At 38.4% G+C, this 20275-nt stretch overlaps 1 protein-coding gene across 2 annotated transcripts in view; it reads left to right on the forward strand.

Annotated features, from left to right (window-relative positions):
* BMP2K (BMP2 inducible kinase) overlaps positions 1-20275 on the forward strand; it is a 62776-nt gene that overhangs the window by 30782 nt on the left and 11719 nt on the right. Inside the window, exons 8-15 of one of the 2 annotated variants that reach the window (XM_042796479.1) lie at positions 454-557; positions 2715-2794; positions 3669-3829; positions 5149-5327; positions 6324-6419; positions 7149-7336; positions 9380-9537; positions 15520-15633. In XM_042796479.1, the coding sequence (XP_042652413.1) occupies positions 454-557; positions 2715-2794; positions 3669-3829; positions 5149-5327; positions 6324-6419; positions 7149-7336; positions 9380-9537; positions 15520-15633 (1080 nt within the window). The remainder of the gene's footprint in view (positions 1-453; positions 558-2714; positions 2795-3668; positions 3830-5148; positions 5328-6323; positions 6420-7148; positions 7337-9379; positions 9538-15519; positions 15634-20275) is intronic. The other variant, XM_042796480.1, reaches the window with a different exon arrangement.

Here is a 20275-nt window from a genome sequence, read left to right on the forward strand (position 1 = left end):
ATACAAAAGTGTGAATAGCCAACTAAACCTGCAAGGTAAAAGATGATGTAGAACCATAGCCTGATGTACTTAGATATATCTGTGAAACTTGTTAGCTACAGTGAATTTTGTGTTAACCGTAGATTCTAATACTATGAGTTGGGTTTATGTTGTCTCTCTCTGAAGTTATTAATTGCTGTCTCAGTTTAGCTACCCTTTCTACAACTGAGTGTCAAAATATGAAACAGCGTACATGTCCTCCAATTGTATTTGACCCTAGAAACAATTTAACTTGACAAAAAAGAATTGGGGGAAAAAGAGAAACACCAAAGCCCCAAACAAACAATAGAAATAACTCATTCTGAGGTAAGCTCATTTGGCAGAGCTGCTGAATTTCTTCTTGTTGGTGGCATGCTGTCTCAACAGGCTTTTTGATATCCAACAGTGATAATTTGGTTTTATCCATTTTTGCAGGATACATGCTTGAACCAGATCAAGAACAGAGGCCTGATATCTTTCAAGTATCTTCCTTTGCCTTTAAACTTGCCAAAAAGGATTGTCCTGTGTCTAATATTAATGTAAGTAGTGTTTAATTTTTTTCCGTATTTTTAGTGGTTTTTTGTAGGTAGCATTGAGAAAAGTCTATCAAATCATCTGAGAGAGATTATATAAATTTCTTAATAAAGCTCAATCCTAAACTTAAAGCATAGAGCAGAGTAAACTTCAAGCTGCTATTGTGTATGTGCAATATTGGCTCTCTAAACAAAATACTTTTTAATTTTGAGGTAATAGCTTCATGAATTATATGGATACTGCCCCAATACCTGATTTAGGTTATAACCATTACTATTCTTGTCTCTAATCCAATTAATATGAAATACACTACAGAAGTTAAACTTCTTGAAAATAGAAGGTTGTAACTATAGTGTCAAGAGCATTTATGTTTGTCCTGGATAAACCCTTTTTCTTAATCATCCTTAATTATGTTAATCTGTCGGAAGGACTACAGTGAACTGGAAGGCAAGCAGTACAGTGCCTTGGTTAGCCTGCGTTCCTACCCTTACTTTCTGTGTGAGTTTCAACTTCGTTGAAAAGTCTGAACTTTCAAAGATCATCTCATTCACAGATCTAATTACTGTGCAATTAAATTAGAGGGCACGTTAATAACGTTCAGTATTGTAAAGCGATTTTCAAGATAAGCATCAGGAAAAATACATCTCAATTTGTTTTGGAACACCTGTCAGTTATAGTAAGCTGCCTTCAGAGGCAGATGAGTGAATTTACTGAGATCCCCTTTGAATGCCTTCATTATTGATCTTTGTAGAAGGTACTCAGTAAACATGTGTGGTTTTTGGAAACTTAGGTTAAAAATCAGTAACAGCAAGTCCTTCAAGGTTTTCTAGGTAAAGGATAAATTTCAAGTGGTTTGAATGGTTTTGCATTATTCTGTTGCAGTGTGTGAACAGGAGATGCAATAACTATACTTTCTCTTGAACACTTTATCCTGAAATATCAGTATATCTTGACATAACAGTTTGGATATTTACTATGTTACTCATTGGAGGAATAGTATCACCTCACTCAGGTGACTCGAGAATGTGTCTGGTTTTTGATTTTTTTTTTTTTTATTTTTTTTTTATTTATTTTTATTGTGCAGATAGAAATTGCCTCCTTATTTGGCCTTTTGCCTTGTGACAGGCATAGGAAAGTGGAAGGGCCTGGAGTATTCTTACACAGTGAAGCTGTTTGGTTGTGTGTTTTTTCCACTGGTGTGTTTAAACAGCAGTAAGAGCAGCTGTCGATGCCCTGCTGTCTGTTGCTGTTGATTCCTTCTGGTAGTGCTTGCCCCTCCAGCACCTGGGCTGCCTTAAAAGAGAAGCATCACACAGGTGTGCGCATGGACCCCCCTGACCCTTCCTCTGAGTTTCAGGAGAACATAAGAATGTAAGGTTTTAGAAATAGAGGTTAGAAAAGAGGCTGGACGAGGGCAGTATATGGTCTTTGACAGCACCTTACATTTGCAAAGGAAAGTTGGAAGGATGCCTGTCTCTGTCTTAGAATCTTGACTAATTCCAATACCGATGGTAGTGTTCACAAGCAATATTTGGTTACTAACTCTGTCTCTGCTCTTTGTGACCAGATTTAGGTTTGTGTTGTTTATGTAAGGAGGCAGTGCATGCATAATTAGAGATAGTCTTCCTCCTCCCTCCCCCAAAACTGCCATTTTCCATGATTGTGTGGTTTAGGTGAAATGTAATTAATTCAGGAAGTTGACTGAAATGGGGATAACTTAAAGGACCATAGACACTTAGATGTGGCATGATTTCCTGGAATTTGTGTTGTGGTGGAAGAGATGAGTGGGTGAAAAAAACACTGTTGTTTCATCCAAAGGTTAGGCTTTGATTTAGTCCTTAAACTTGAGGCTGAAATAGGTCTCTGTTCAGTGCAGTTATGAGAAAACATTTGGAGAAAATGTTTTACTTTATTGTTGCTAGTTGGTTGTGTGTGAATGAAGTAGTTCACAGAACATTCCTGTAATGTTTTTATTCTACTTTTGCAACAGGTAAGAGAATAGATATACTGTTAAATAAAAACACTTAATTTGCAGCTGCGTGAGTTCTGCATGAAGCCATATAACATGAAAAACTTCAACCCAAGTGTTCCTCTTCAATATGTAATGATTTTTTTCTTTCAGGATTTCATTTTTTAATTTATTCAAATTTATTTTTTCCAAGAACTCTCCTGTCCCTTCAACTCTTCCTGAACCCATGACAGCTAGTGAGGCAGCTGCTAGAAAAACCCAAATAAAAGCAAGGTGAGCAGTGGATGTAGTTTTACTTTTCTTTTGTTAATATTGTTAAGCTCCATGCTTGTCTGAAACCTGTTTTCATATGCTTGTTAGTAAATGAAAAACTGCCTTAGTAGCAGAGGTCATTAGAATACATAAACTGCAATTGTAAGAGCTTTAAGCCTGTCTTTGAATTCCACTCCATTGCTTTCTGCATTGCATTAAGAATCCATGGGGAGAAACAGAGAGCTTGTTCTGTGGTGGAATAAGTGCGTGCTAGCAGTCTCTCTGATCTGCTCTCTTATTTTCTCCCAGTGTGATGACTGCATTTTGAAATAAAAGATTTGAGACAGGTGAGGATAATATGGTACAGGTAAACTGTTCTTAGGAGTTTTATTTAAATATGCAAATCAAATTTGATTGCTGAAGGTAAGTGGTGGATTTTGTTCTTTCAAAAATTCTGATTTTTATGATAAAACATTACCTTTTTTGTACTAACATATAGGATTTTTCTTCATCTTATTTCCTTTAAGTATGAACAGTACTCATATCTCTAGTCATAGGATTGCCAGCTCAAGTGCTGGACATAACTTCCACTCAAAACTGTGAACTGAGGAAAACTTATACAAAGAGATTTCATCTAGTGTCATGGTCTCCCGAGGAACGAGACTGTTGCGTTATTCCTTCTTAATGGTGTTCTGCAGTTGTGTATCCTATGTCTGTGATGGGTGAGGAGTGGAATTTTAGGAAGCAAATTTTAAGCTATTAAAATCCAAACCAGAAGTAGAGCAGCACATGGTTAAGACATAATTGAGCTATTAAGATATGCTGTGTCTAATTTGAAGAAGAAACAGTCAGTGTTTTAATCAAGTCATTTCTATGGGAATACTTGCCATTTCAGAATAACAGATACTGTTGGACCAACAGAAACCTCAATTGCACCACGGCAAAGACCAAAGGCCAATTCAAGCACTGCAACTTCTAGTGTGCTGACGATCCAGAGCTCAGCGACTCCAGTCAAAGTACAAGTCCCTGGTGAATTTGGTAGTCGTGGGCAAAAAGGTAACTTAAAGTCTAAGGATGGACCAAAAAAAATGAAGAGTGAATATTGCATGTCTTTTCCTTCTTGCTCCAGTAGGGATAACATTTAAAACTCAAATTCATATGCTTTTTTTTATATGCCAAAACCCAAATCTTCATCCTTTTCAAAAGCCTCTAAATGTAAGAGTAATAAGTTTGACCAGGTGCCACAAAAACTAAATGAAAACTGTTGAAGTGAAGGTATTTTTTTTCATTGTGCATAACACTGATTTTGCACTAATTTTCCCACCACAGGCTGTGAAAGAAGCTCGTGCTCAGTTTTGACTTTCAAATAAATCACAAAGTACTGAGTTCTTCTATAACAAACTGATTTCATTGTAGTAGGAAAAATATTTTCCTTCTGCCTCAGTGAGTCATGAGATATCAACAATATGTTGGTATTATTTATAGGATGGAACCGTGTTAAAATTACACTTCCCTAATGATTGACTGATGCATTTCACGTTGCACTGTGGGTGCAATAGAGGAGTAACAGAGGAGTAATTGAGAGAGACTCAATCGAGAGATGGGTTTTAAGCAAATCCCTTAAGTTTTTCTTAATCAAAGAAGAGTTATGGCTCTGATAAATATTCACTTGAATACTTTTCATTTACATCTCTGGTCCTTTCCTAGCTATACTCTGATGTGTGTGTGATGACAACACAGGAAGAGTAGTTTCAGGGATGGTACTGGGAAAGCTTCCCATCAACAGGACACCAAGAATGCTTGTGTCCCAAGTGTAAACAACTTTTATTAGACAGGATCCAGATAACATCCGACTTGAAAAGCTTTCCCTGTTATGACAAGGAACAGGTCATACCTGCACGCTTCATAATATAAATAGAGGATGCAAGAGAGATTGATTTATGTTAGTAACTGCTTGCTTAAAAGGCTGAAAAAACAACTGAATGACAAAATTAAGTGTTCTGTTGAAGGGAATTTAACAAGTAAGCCAATAGTTCCCTAAAAAAAAAAAAGTATGTGTTTTATGCATACAAAATTGTATGCTTCGAGGCTTAGGGTTTGAGACAGTGGAGGGTACGACTTCAGTGTTAGTAAAGCAGAAGTCTTGAATGCAGCTTCCTCTATTGTGAGACCAAGTGAAGCTTCCTGCATCCTGTAAGTATTTTCAGGGAAGAGAACTTAGTATCTACCAGCTCTACTAGTTGTCAGACTGTGAAGGGAGGTTAATAAAGTGTTTCACGTTGGCGTGTTAAATAAAGAGGTTCACTGTCAGGGAGTGCTCTAGCTAGCTGAACTTTAGAGGTCAGTATGTCAATAATATTGTCTGGCTATTGCAGGAACCACACGAGCAGGGAATACACAAGAAATGTTACAGTCCCAGGGGACCAACCAGCACCCCCCGCAGCAGAACAGAGTTCTGCAACAGCTGCAGCAAGGGGACTGGAGACTACAGCAGCTCCACCATTTACATCACCAGCAGCAGCAACCTCCAGTTCAGGATGCTTACCTTCAGCAGGTACAAGTCAAATCTGTGAGACAGGCTTCTGAGACACATACATTATGCTGGTTAATAACACTTGGAATCATGTGCTAGTTCAGCATTTCTGCTCTTGTGGCTTGTTTTTTTTTCCTGGTAGGAGAGAGAAAGGGATCTTGGCTCTTGCCCCTTGTTTTTACCTTTGATTTGTGTCTTCAGATGCGCTTGCTTTCTTTGTGCTGTCTTTTTGCAGCATGCCCGTGAATCCCAGCTTGCTTTGAATCACCATCATGTGGCCGAAATAAAGGTTTTATGAGTGTGTAAATGTGCTTGAGAAGTGTTAGGAATAATCTAGGCGATGATGCTATACTCGCAGTAGATGGTTGTACGTACACCATCTGAGTAGGATTTTTTTTTGCTGTTTTTGCTGCCTTCAATTTTTCTTGGTCAATGAAGAGCTTCCTTTTTGTAATTGTTCTGTCCACCCAGATTTTTCAGGGATGACACGTGTTCTAACACTGTCCAGCTTGCATACTGTCAGGTATAATTGCTTAACTTGTGTAGCATAAATAACTGTAATCATAACAGAAGAGTGACTAGGTCAGACAAGAACTTTCACATTCTGTCCCAGACACCTATTGTTATTCCTCTTTTTCCCTATGTTGAGACATGTTATTCTCTGAAGCACAGCTGAATTATTTTCCAGAGTGGCTCAGCACTGGTGAAAAGGGCAAAAGTTGGGATGTTAATTGGCCTGCCTCAGAAAAGACAGTGCTGAATGTTGTCTAATTTTTTGCTTAACAGGCTGGTATTAATTGACGGGGGGGGAGGGAAATGGAAACGCTTCTAAACACAAGAGTCATTAAAATGCAGTGACTGAATTGCAAGGTGATTCTTGGTTATGTGATGTCTTAACTGAAAAATGCTCTTGAGTCACAGACGTGATATTTTAATTAATGCTGCTTCTAAATATCTGGTTATTACTAAAGTGGGGATCATGACTTCTTAAAGCTATTTTCTTACTTTCAACTACAGTATCAACAAGCAATGCACCAGCAGATGGTCCAGCAGCAGCTGTTGATGCAGTCTGTATACCAGCAGCAACCTTCCCAATCTCAGTATCCTGCTATGGTATGTCACGAACAGAGGGTAGATGGTACAGTCTTAAAATATGTGCTGTGTTTGTAAGTTTGTAATGAAGATGTAATAAGAGAAGTTTGTGAGTAGGTGTAATGAGATGTGGATGTGATTAATAGTTACTCAGTTGGGGAGAAAGAAAACTAACTCAAACTTGATTGCAAAAGCTTATCCGGAGTTGCATGTCTGTATTAATTGGATGGGATATATACTAAACTTAAGTAGGTATAATACAAATTTGAAACATAGTTGGTGCTTAAGGCTTCCAGTAGCGAGCACAGCAATGAATGTGTGTTAAGCTAAAAAGTGATAGGAGACATGGTGGCATGAAATTCCGTCTTTAAAAGCAAGAAAGCTAACTGGCATAATCGTGTTTTTCAGAAGTCGGGAGAAACTGTAGTGACATCTTGATTATTAATATTTAAGAATAGGATATGTTTAACATTTTAGCACTGCAGTAGTATATACTTAGGTTGCAATAATGACAAAAAGTTAAAGATTAATATGTTGGAAGAGGAAAAACTGTCACTGATCTGTTGGGGCCATTTCTTTTCACCTATATAATGGACAGGTCTGGCTTCTTGCTTCTGCTGAAGCTACTAAACTTTTCTGGAGTGCAGTGGTGGTTAGTGCATTTGGCTGCAAGGGTGGTATTGTTACTTAGTGGAAAAGATTCACGCTAGCCCGTGTGACTTTTAATAACATGATCATTATCTTTCTTAGGTGCAGCAATACCAGCAGGCTCTCCTGCAGCAACAGATGCTGGCTCAGCAGCAACAGCGGTCACAACAGGCACAGTCTCCTGAATATATCACTTCTCCACAAGACTTCTCACCAGCCTTAATCTCCTACCCTGGGTCACTTCCAGCACATGCTGGAACAGTGGCAGATTGTCCCTACCCCACAAGCAGGCATGTATTCTGACACAGATGTACCCAAGGGTTACTTACTGCTTACGTTGCTAATTGTGATGAGCACAGCTAAATTGTTTCTTCAGAAATTACTTGCTTCAATAGTAAGGTATTAGTTGAAGCAGCTAGATAGTTGCTGTCTAATGGTAAAGGATATTTTGGGAGGAGGATGGGACACTTAACTTGTGAACCTGATAGAACTTCTTAAAGAACCCATCTTCTACTTTTTCTTGTTCATTGACTTATTCCAGGAACTAACTTTGCTTAGGGTGGTTAGTAGCCCGTGTTGAATGAGATTATGTGTGTGTGAAAGTTATCTCAAACACTCTTTGTAAGAGAGACTTTACAGTTGGCATTTATTTGCTAGGGCTTCTAATTCTTGTGTCTATTGATCAGAGGTTGGACTTAAGTATGTTACATGATAGAGTACGCCTTATCAGAGATACGGTCCCTTTCCAGGGGCCTCTGGACTCAACTTGTTTAATAAAGTATAATATATAATGACTTTCCCATTAATTCTTATGAAAAACTGTATGTGGAATAAAAAACCCTTTCTCTTCTGATTTAAAAATTAAAAAATCCACATATTTGTCCAGTTTCACTAATGTTATGAACTAAGTTATCTATTTGTATAGGTTCTTACTATACTATATTCGAAGAGAAGTCCTTTGCAATTTTGGGATTGCTGAGTCTTTGCAGTCAGTCTCAACACAGGCTTTCAATTGATAGTGTGGCTTACAGGTTTCAGGTCCTGCTGTCATTTTTAGTGTCTCCTGGGTTACCACGTGTTGAAAATGTAAAAAGCAAACTATTTCCTGTGATAGGCTGGATTGATATAATATATCACTGTGACCATTTTGGCTTCATCTTGCCAATTAGTCTAATCCCTAGCAGAGAGTGTTGTCCCACACTTCTGTGCCCATATCTGAGACTTACCAGTTATATTTCAGTAAGGTCTATTGCCAGAGTACTTTTGACACATAGTGTCTGAAAGGAATGATTCCAGTCTGGAAGCAAATACATACATTTCTAATTTCTCTTCTGTGTGTTTGGCTGAAGATTTTGATCCTGCTGTCTAGCTTCAGCTCAATGACTGCAAGTTAGCAATGGCTTGCAAGGCATGAGATTGATCTTGTAAACGAAGAATATACTTGTATGCTTATTACTTCTTGTATTAATGGAGGGGGTGGTAAGTTTCTTTTCACTTGATGTAGTAAATGCATTGGGTTGTATCGCATGCCGTCCTTCTCTCAGTGGAAAGAGCTGGTAGTCTTTGGGGTGGCAGCACCCGTGCTGACAGGAAGAAGCCCCTTCCCCTTTCTCTTGTCTTGAAGAGATGGTTGGACATGGAGCGGGGCTGCAGGTGTGTCCTGCAGAGCCTGCCTAATCACAGACACAGAACCTGTTAGCATGCAGTCACTTGCTGGTTGCTGCTTTTCTGGTCTGCTTCAGACAGAGAAGTGGTAGGCGTCACCTGCTAAAACTTGCATGAAATGAAAAATGCATCTGGTCAGAGATTTCATTATCTGTGTACTTAAGACTAATACATGAAGAAGCTATTATGTCACCTGGTTAAGTTAATTGTACTAATTGGATGTATGTAGGAGTCAAAGATACTTAATGTCTTTACAAAGGAAAAATAACTTGAAAATAAAGAGAACCGATGAAAACTTCAAATGTATGTAGTAGGCTCTTTTTGAGGAAAACAAGGCAGTGTCCTATGGCAATATAGAAATGACCACAGGTGAAAGAGTTTTTGCCCTTGCATGTCATCTTGATGAAAGATTATGTGCTTTGGCTACAATTAATAAATTGAAAAATAAAAGTCCAAGGATTGCATACAGAAATTATGTCATCAAACCACATATTCCAAGTGATCCATTTTCCCTTAAAATAGCTTAAAGATGCTTTTGAGATAAGCTGTTATTGTGTGTGTGTTAATTGTATGTAGTATTTTGGCCTAATGAAGCCTGGTACAGATTTTCATCCTGATAAACAATCCTGTAATGTTTCTCTTTATTTGTTTCCGTGAACTGACTACAGGTCAGGTATTCCTGATGCTGAAGCAATTCCCAGTTACCCAAAGCAGAGCATCAATAACCCACCTGATATGTCAGGCTGGAACCCATTTGGAGAGGACAATTTTTCCAAGTTGACAGAGGAGGAGCTGCTGGACAGAGAATTTGACCTGCTAAGATCAAGTAAGGGACGCTTGAAGGCTTATTTTGCTTCACAGTAAATAAGGGCTCTGTAGTTGCTCTGTTGCAGTTCCAACACCTGTCTTGTGGAAGGGCCGTGCGGTCTGTGTACAGAAAATTCTTTCTGAGCATTTGAGGGCGGAGTTGGGCCTGTCTCCTTTCCTTTCCCTTTTTGAAAATGTGTGCAATAGGAACTCACTGTCTAAAATTGGTACTTACTGGCTCAAATACTGCAGAAATGGTAATATCTTAGCTCTTATACTGCTTGTGTCACCTTGATTGTCAAGAAGCTCTGAATAGCAGAGGTGTGTTGTCAGATAGGAAGAAAAGTTTGGCTGCTTGCTTTGTTCCTTTCCAGCTTTTTTCTTGCACACCAGAGCAGAAGATTCTGTGGGTCTGATTTGTCCTTTGAAAATGCCTGAAAGAAAATTGATCTATTACATTATGTTAATGTTTTGTAATGTCCTTTCTGATGAGTGGCTACATGTAAGGGCTGCTTCATTGTTCTGATATGGCAATAGTTGAATAAACTTTTTCTTTCTCGAGTCAGTTATCTTGATGATTTTTACTTGGAATTACTTCCTCTCTTAATTGTTTAACACATGTTCATGAGATCCTCTTCCTAAAATTGGTTTTGTCAAGATCAGAGTTATTTATTTATTTACTTGTAAGATGTGACAATGTCGAAAACCAGGTTGTATATATTTAGCTGAGTATCAGCAAGTTCCTTTCAATTAAAAATGCAGTAAGGTTGAATTTCAAGTAAGGGGGAAAAAAACCCCTATGCCTTCAGTTGAGACTTTTTCTTCTTGGATTTCTGTGTCCTTAAATGTAGCTGAACAAGATGTGCACATTACCTGTTAATCTTTAAGGAAAGTGACTGGGTTATTTTTCTTGAAATGCCAGTTGATTGTTTTCATTTGTGTCCTGTGTTGATCAAATAAGACTCTTATTTCTGAGATGTGGATGTAGCCTGCACACGCTTTAGAGTAAAATGACTTACTGCTAGCTGAGGAAAATGGATAATATACCAGCTGAAAAGTAAGCATTCTTTCCAAATCCAAGTTTAGAGTTTGAAATTATTTGTAGTAAAATTGAGTATCTTTAGGTGTGCTGCTTCCAATTGAAGGCTTAAAAGCCTTTTGAAAAAATACTCTTAAATCTAGATGAAAGTTAGCTTTTGCACCAAAAGGTCAGCCTAGCATTACCCATTTCTAGAACTTTGAACTGACTGTTGGACTGTTGACTGTAGTTAGGGTAAGTTTGATGAGATTTATTTGGTTAAGCCACCTTTCTTGACCAAATGTAAGTACAGAAGATGTTAACCAAGGACATATTTCAAGTGGCTTTACATAAAAGCTGGAAAATGCTATACAAGAAATATGCTTGCATGGAGTGACTCAACAGGCTGATTATAGCAAGCTGGGGAAATAGAAAATCACAGAATCATTTAGGTTGGAAAAGAACCTTGAATCCAACTGTTAACCTATCAGTACCAAGTCTACCACTAAAGCCTGTCCCTATGTGCCAGTTTACATGTCTTCTAAACACCTCCAGAGATGGTGACTCAACCACTTCCTTGGGCAGCTTGTTCCAATGCTTGACAATCCTCTCCGTGAAAATGTTGACCTGGATGCAAACAGTTAGACTTAGTAAAGGCTAAAATAACTTGAAGCTAAATGCCACTAACTGCTGTACCTAGAGTTCCAGCAAAAAGACCAGTTAACTACAACTATAATTCCTTTATCCAGTTTTTGTACTGTATGTGTGAAAATAGTCTAAATTTTCTAAAGAGTAAATCTACTTAGGTATGCTTTTGGCCCACCTCTTAATGAAGATAATTCAGAGTGCAGAAGAGCTGAATGTGTTAATAAACTTCATATTTTGTATCAGAAAGTAAACATAAGAGCATAGTTTTGCTCCATAATTGCCAAAATAAGGGGGCTTTAGTCACTTCAATACAGAGAACATAAAAAAAAAAAAAAAACCTCGACAAATGGTACACTAGATGTCAGGCTTGTTTATATGTAACATGAGCTAGAGCTTTTTTAGGTCTTTTGGCTTGATTTCTGTTAGAGGTCCAGAGGGGGAGCACTGCTAGTTTTAATCTTAGTGTATGTGTATTTATGTGGACACACAGGCATATATATCAAAGGCTTCTTCAAAGATGTTTTAACTTTCAGTTTTGATATTAAGGATGTTGTGCCAAAGATCATATGAACTTACTTTGCAGTATTCATGATTTTACTTAAGTCAAAGCAGAAATATCTGTACTTAATTTTGTCTACCGTTACTTTCTCAGGTGGATTAATGAGAAATCGGGAGGTTTATTGTACTAATAAGGCCTATTTCTATAAAATTGTCTTTGACTGTATAATACTTTCTGGAATTTCTTCATAATACTTTAGGAGCAAGGCTTAATTCTCTTTAGATGGAAGTTATTATGAGAAAACACTATTACTAAGTAGGTTTTTTTGATCTCTTTTTGAGTTTACTGTGAATCATTTCGCCATCTAGAGGAAGGAGAGGTGAAGATACAGCTTTGACAAACAGTTGTATTTTCTGTTACTAAACCTGGTTATTGTCCCGTGCTTTATAACTCATGTACAGTGTTGTGTAAGTTTGTCTTTCTGTGATGTTATGTGGTGCTGGGTAACATTCAAATCATTAATCCTTTCTTTCCACTTCCAAAAGCCTGGTTTGTATTATTGAGCTGATACTTTATACATAAATCTTTTTTTTTTAATTTGTCAAATATTTTTACAGCTGTTATGTTCATGACAGTAATACACGAGTAATAACACATACACAGCCTTTGTTTGAGTATCAAGGTGTCATAATTGTCAGGTTAACATTACTGTCTGATTTCATGCATTTAGTAGCTTAATGTCATAGTGTGTGTACTGATGGGTACTGCTGTGATAATTATTCACTTTTCCTTTAAAGGGGAAGCAAACCCATAGTGGATAATACCATGCTTAAACTTTGAAAGTTTTCACAGTAAAATGAACTGTGCAATTGAATAAAGATATCTGAACTGCAAGCACCTTTGTGCAGGACTTAGATGTGGAGTTCCTGGTTCTTGTGTACACTGTTGTTCCTCTGTTTTTGTTGTTGTGGTTGTTATGGTTGGTATTTATGATGGTCCAGAAGCAACACATGATGCTGAGGTTCTGACAATATTGTGAAGAAATGGATTTCTTACAAGTTGCTCCTGTAACCACTTAACCTGTGCAGAATTGTGAGCCAAAAAGATGAATCTGCTTTCTCACTGGGAAAAAATACCAGTGCAGCCTTCGCGTTGAGTTGCACTCTGTTCCTGTTAGGCCCAGAATCATCTCGGTGCTTCAACAGACACGTGTGGGCACAAAGCCTATGAACCTCTCTGCCCATCGCCTTCACAACATGTACAGTAGGAAGGAACTACCTAGGCCATCTGTGCAGGAAAGAGCTGTGGTTCTTAGCAGGCTTTCTTTGTGCATAAGTGGTTCTCGTGCTTCAGCAAGTCCTGAGAGAGCTGTCTCCTGAGGAATCTTGGGCCTGTCACTTGAATGGAAAGAGCTGGATTCCTTGCTTGTGGTTTTAAATAACTGCACTTTTCTGTGGAAGGGTCCGCTATGCCCCGTGGCTCATGGTGGTGTCTCTGGCAGCAGTTTGTGCTGCATTGGGATGATTATTCACTGAGGGGAAAAAACCTTGGATCTTTGTTTTAAGGAAGTTGCATCTGAAGCACAATAATGTCTCATACTGTAGTCCCAATTAATCTACTTATGCTTGTGTGAAGCTGGAGAAACCATTGCTGTCTCTTTTCTCTCAAGCACTCTCAGGTAAAGAGAAGTAGATCTTACTTTGAGGTGGACAAATGATAACTGTGCCTCAGAAGACTGGAAAAATGGCTTGTCCGTTTCCAGTAGCTTGAGACTTGATGAATTGACAAATTTTAAACTTTATTTTCCAGGGAAATGTATCCTGTACATATATGCCTAGGTGCCATGGAGAAGCTGAAACTTTGTATTTACTCACTTTACCTAATTTTTCTTGCATGCTTAGCATTTCATTTGTTTTCTGCTATCCCTAGCCCTGCTGCTCAAGCTGGGAGATCCAGTCATCATCTGGGGGCTTCAATTTGCTAGTGTTGCATGCCAGCATTTGCAAGGGCTCTTCAAAGGGTGGTTCAAGTTGTTGCACCTTTAAAAGTTGCTCTAGAGTTTGATTGCCTTCTGCAGCTGTCAACTGGTTTTCCTCTGGGGGCAAGAGACTAGGTATAATAGAACAAAAGCATTTATCACTCAGCCTGCATTTATAAAGATGCAAGTTGAAGGTCACATACAGGTCTTTCAAGACAAAACTCAAAAAAGCCTGCCCCAAACAAAAATCAACAAAGCAAAATACCCATCCCCAAAATCAACCAACCAAAAATGAAACCCCACAAAACAAAAAAAAAAACCCGCAATCCATTACCACACACAGTGGCCTCACCCCACCCCCCCAACAAAAAAAAAAAAGGCAAAACAAAAAACCAAAACCTGAGGAAAGCAATATGGGTATGACTGCTCAGTCAGGAGTAAGTACTGCTGTTGGATGTGATGATTGGCAGCTGTTTTCAAGGCTCAAAGCCAGTGGTATCAAACTTACTGCTGCTAGTCTTTGTGCCTAGTATTCTCTACTGCAGGATAATTTTTTTTTTTCAGGTTAGTCCCTGCCTATGTCAATAGATATATGTTGAGGTGAGAGCAACTACTTAGTGTCCTGCACTAGGGGCCCCCAGCTGGGATTGTATTTTAAGAAGGGGTTGCCTGTAATGGAACAACTCCCACTTGTATTTCTTCAGACAGTCTCACAGTAGGTAGGAGTAAGACAATTCACATTACGGACAGAACAAGTGTGTGTGAATACTAGCATGTAATTTCAAAACTCTTGGGCTTTGTACACAGAATTAATATGCATCTCTGAAGTAGATGAGCTTGCTGTCTAGTCCCTGGTGGTTGGTTTAGCAAAGCCTTCTGGTTGCTGGATTGAAAAGCTGAATAGGAAGCGTGCAGGTAGTTTGGTATGTAATTAGGGCACAATTCAGCTGAATCTTTCTGAGGGCAAATTGTCAAGAAGGTTGTGCTACAAATTGTTTGTAAGAGCAGCTGCTTGTTGTGAAAAGGGGGGGAAAGCAAAATGTGGTGTCTTCTGCTGGAGGATGGAGGATGTTAGCTACAGGTGGAATACCTTATCACAGGGGTACTGTTAAGTGCCTGATGGGCCTTGCTCGGACCCTCTTGAGCTGCAGTGTGGTGGTTGGGCTGGATGGTCTGGATCATAAGTTGGTAGCAATGTTAGAAAAAGAACTTAGACAGCAAAACTTGTATTTACTATTTGTAGTGCTTCAAATTTCTGATCCTGTTAAAAACCTTCTGTATGTGTCTTCTAAAATAAAAAAAGTCTTCTAAGGACTGAAGAACATACCAAACATGCATTTTTTTCTATATTATAGGACACTTGAATTGTTTTTAAGTACTAACAGGTGTTACATGTTTAATAAAAAGTACTTCCAGTGATTCTGCTGTGATGGTCAACTTATTTCTTTCTATGGCAAAGGCTGGCCAAGACTTGGATAAAATGAATGATTTTGTGTTTTAGATAAGCATAGTGATTCTGACTTCAGAATCTCAGGAGCACAGAAGATGAGTAGTTTCTATTGCAGAGCACATACGCTGAATATAATATGTAAGAGAGATACTCAATTTAAGCATTCCATCAACAAATACATACTGCTTTTGGTGGGAGAGGGGCGTTAACAATAGGTTTGTGCAGGTGAATTATCTTGTCTGATCAACTATGAATTCAAGTTATAGGTTATCTTTAAAACATCTAAAAACCCCTAACTGAGAGTATATTCCTCCCTCACTCTGTACAGTAGATAGCTTTGCATAGGTGTAAGACCTGCCATTTTTATTTTATTTTATTTTTTGTTCTGTTTCATTTTGTTTTTTACAGACAGGCTGGTGGACAGGAGAACATCTTCAGATAAGAATGTGGAGCCACTTTCTGCTCCACAGAAAAATCCTCCTGAAGATCCCTTTGGTTCTGTTCCTTTCATTTCTCACCCAGGCAAGTTACATCTGTAACATCACTACCTCACATACATATATATATGTGTATGTATATATATATGTATGCATTTATGTGCATATCTGTGTATCTGTTGAAGTATGTACATCCGGTTAAGTGACCAAAGAATGTTCAAGGTGGTGTTTGCCTCATGACAGTTATATGGGTTGAAGAGATTTTTTTTTTTTAATGTGTTGATTACCTCAAATCAAAAAATATTTCTGCATCCAGGTCCTGGTACTTGCATATTGTACAGGCTACGTAGTGTTCACAGTGCAAATACATGGGACCAGTGCAGTCAATCACCCGTGTAAAACCAGAAGCGCTTTTGCTAAAGGCAACTTACTTGCAAAGTTGAAATTTTGCTGCATCCCTGTAGTCTGCTTCCAATTCATGCTGTTTCATTAGTTCAGTTCTCCAGCCAAGTTAAGACTGTAAGCTTCTGCTGCATTTAATGAATAGTTTTCGTGCAAACTAGGTCATAGCAAACAACATATCTGATGTTATCTGTACGTTTGGAGCGGAGTCGGGGGAGGGGTCTTCATTATTGTGTTTCAGTTCAGCTTTGCTATTTTTATCTTGGATGGAAGTAAAAATAATGTATGTGGACACTGACTGTGAATGTGAAACTGCATCTTCCTGCAACTTAATCGCCAGTTTTAATATTTGCTTCATCGGCACTTTAGTAAATTTTTGGTACCTGTGGCAAAGTATAGCCTACCTGAGAAATGGCATAAAGAGCTTCAATTACATATGGAGCCACATAGTCACCTACCTAAGTTCTGTTGAGAGTGCTTCTATAATAATGGTGCCTTAATATGACTTTTAAAAAATGTTTTTATGGAAGTTCAAAAGCTCAGATAACATGCCTTAAAATAAATCACTCGGGGTCAAGCTATGTTAGCATCCGTGTTTCCTTTTGCTTTCACATTGCATTCCTGAGGATCGCCTGCTAGGGCTGCTTGATGCTCACAAGTGCTCTTGTACTACACCTGGTGAAGAGTGAGCAGGATAACACTGTTGTATTCTGCAAAGCAATTTGTAAAAATACCTCTGCATCAGTGTCTGCTCATGCTGGTAGAATTAAATTAATTCTGCTTGGTCTATTACTGTGTTCTTAGTTTTTCTCTTTGTTCTGCTCATTCAGAAAGGACAAGTTTACCTTCTGTCATCCTGTTAATACTCAGTAGTTCAATACAATGTGAAAGCAATTCTTTAGTGAAGAAATGTTTGCTCTATAGGTGCAGTCTATAGGTGGCAGTTTGGAAGGGTTTACCCTTGAGTCTTCGTTAAAGAGGTTGCTTTGTTTTATAGGTGAGCCTAAATTCACATGCAAAATGAACAGTAATAGTTAATTTCATCTGAGATGGTGACTATCAGGTGCTTAGTCTCTTGCCTTGAGTATTCATACGTATGTGTCTAGGGGTTATTTTGTCTCTTCCCTTACTGTACAGATCTTAAATGTATTTGCTCATTGCTGTTTTTCAAATAGTTATAGCTTAGATTGTAATGAATGGCTTCGCTGTACTATGTCATGTGTTTTATATTTGTTTTTTGGAATCCCAGCTTTCATTCTTGACATACTAAAAAACAAGGAGATGCCTTCTCTTAAGAAAAAAAAAAATATCAAATTCAGTCATGGCTGATAACCAGACTGCTTGAGAAATGTGGATTTGGCTGTGAACTGTTAGATGTTTCATTGGGGAAAAAAAAAAGTTTTCCAATATTTTTTTTTACTGACTCATAACTGGAATTTAAACAAGTAGACATACTGGCTTTATTTCAAGGAAGGTATTTTTAATTCTGAATTAACAGTCAATTACACTTAAGAAAAAAATCTGAAATATTTTTAAATCTGAAGATACGCCTTTTAAAAACTGGTTTGTTTTCTCCAAGAAATTTTTCTCAGAAGTGTCTTGAGATGAGGGGTTGTAAGACAACTAAGAAAAGGAGAATGGTGTTGACTTAGACATATTTCTAGTTGCAAGCTTTCTAGGACAAACCTGACAAATGTCCCTAATATTTTTATTTCCTCCTGTACTTAACCTCTCTGTATATATGTTCCTTCTGGTTTGTTCCTGGTGATTGTAAAAGTTTTAACCAAGAAGTAAACCACATGTGTACCTTACTCAGGCATCAAAGGGAAGATGACTGACTAGGAAGTGGAACAGAAGTTTAATACCTTTAGTGCAATTCCAGTGTCTGAGTGAGAAACTGTCTTGATCTAGTTAGAGCAGAAGTTTCACTTCCTTATTGTAACATGTCTGCAGTGCAAATATGGAGTGTGTTATCACTATTCACCCAGATTTCTGACTCCTGAATTTTGACTTCGTAAATTAAGATGAAATGTTGATGTTATCAATACAGAGTATTTAAAATAAAGAAAATTTTGATTTTTTTCTAAAAAAGTGACAGTTCCCATTGAAGGTGTGTTCTTCTGTATTAACAGCATTTGAGTTGGAGCTGTGGTCTTTTTCTGCTTTGTGTGGGTTTTTTTTTCTTCTTTTGCTTTGTGACACGGGTCTCATGTTAGTAAATGTCATTGTATATGAAATGTAGCCAAGTAGTCACTTGCTTTTGTTTTGAAGGCTTAAGGGTTCTCTGCTGAAAGCAACACTTGTCTAAATGCTTAGCTTGTTTCTGTCATCTGATGTGAGATAGCAGCAAGAAGCCGAAAATCGTCTATCATCTCTTGATGTAACAACTTAACATAAAGTGCCAGTAGTCCAGCAAAATAAGGGCTGTCAGGTATGTTGACATGTGTCTGGAAAGGTGATGCACGGGAGAAGCAGAGGTTGAAATCTGAAGCCTTTTATCATCGCTGGGAAGGACCATGGAGTGCTGAGAGTTATGAGCCCTTGGGATTTTCTCTATGGAGCTGAGAGTGAGTTTCAAGTCACTGCTACTCCAAGGATCACCTGGAACTGCATGGACTACAGCTGCTTATCTGTTGGAGCTGCAGTGCTTATTCTGGTGTGGGAATGGAGAGCCAGCAACACCGTGTATGTTGCTTGATATGCTACGCAGAGGGCAGAGAGCAGTGTGCAGTGAATTAACATGTTACTGGGCAGTTCCTACATTTGATAGGAGAACAGTGTAGAAGCACTTAGTGTTACTCACACTTGGTATACATCCTGTTAAAATTATTTTCACAAGTACTACACGTAAACTTGCTATACACACCTATTTTATGCCTAAATGTTTGTGGAAAACCAGTAATAGCTTAGAACTTGAAATGGCTGGAAAAGAAAATTGGCTTAAGAAATTTCAATGCTCAATATGACAGAAACAAAACTAACATTGCAAACTTTTCATGAAAAGGAGGGAAGAAAGCATAGTTGAATAGCCAATAATGGTGCATTTAAGACGGGCACCTAACGTGGAAAACAGATTCTGATTCTTGAATGCCTGAAACGCTGGATGGGATGGTGACACTGGAAAAACTGGCTCCTGTGGTCAGCGTTTTGGAATGGAAGATTTTGATTCAAGTGTATGTTAACCAGCTTGTGTTGTAACATTGTTTTGTTAACATGAAGTTGAGTGTTTCAGAAACTCAGACACATTTTCTGCTATTTTCAAATTATAAGAAGGAAGTATCATTAATATAGTACAGTTTGCTGTTGAGTTGTACTCAGTGGTCTTTTGCCATCTTACATTTGTTTACACTAATTCTTTCTGGGATTAAACTGGGCCAGGTTGCCTTTTGCTTCTCTTGGCTCAATACTGGAATTCAGAGAAGTAATAAAAGATTTGAGGTAACTCTCAAAATGTTGCAGGACTGTGTGAGAAGTGGAGATGTTGGGGAAACCTTGGCTGGAATTTCTTCAAGTGCTGACCTGAAGCAGTCTGCTAGGTGTTTTGTTCCTGTGGAGAATCTTAGTGAGCTGCCTTCTGGCTTATCTTAATGGGATAAGGCTCTAGTTCAGGTCATCTATTTAACTGTTCTACTGATTGTTTGTAAAGCTCATCATCTGTGCTGTAACATGGTGCTGCTTGATCAAGTCGCTGCTTTTTTTTATAACAAACATAGGTAACCCCTTCCCAGTCACTGCCTGCATCTTCACTGTGTGCATCTGGAGATAAAAGCAAGTTTAGTTCTGTAGCAGCTTACTTCTGTCTTCCAGGCTTCCTGTACTCGAAGACTTGGTAGTATCTTTAAGTGATCGTTACAGGTGTTTGTCTTGGAATAACAGCAGCTTTGTGGTGTGGTTTGTAACTCACCACAGCTGTGTGGATCTGGCAGAAAACCAGCCAGCTGCATGCCAGGTGGAAATCGTCTGGAGACTCGGAGACAGTATGTCCCTGAAAGGATTCTGCTGCAATGGCTGATTATTAGCATTCAACATATTACAGTGGAAAAGTGCATTCTTCTGGCATGAAGAAATGGGGCTGATTACTATTCATTTGATTCTTTCACATACTGCTTCTAACAAGGTTTCAAACAACTGCAAGTTTCTCTACCATGGCTTTGGAGCCCTTGGACTACTGTACAGTCTGGAGCTTGAAGTGAACCACAACTCCCTAAAATGAAATTACAAACGTGAGAACAGGAGAAACAAAAAGACTTCAGCCAGCTTACTCGGAAACAATTCCTGCCATCAGTTCACATTTCTTTCGCAATTGATGTTCTTGAATTGTTTGT

This window comes from Tyto alba, unplaced genomic scaffold, assembly GCF_018691265.1.
Source record: "Tyto alba isolate M040663 unplaced genomic scaffold, T.alba_DEE_v4.0 Super-Scaffold_23, whole genome shotgun sequence".
Classification (NCBI taxonomy): Eukaryota; Metazoa; Chordata; class Aves; order Strigiformes; family Tytonidae; genus Tyto; species Tyto alba.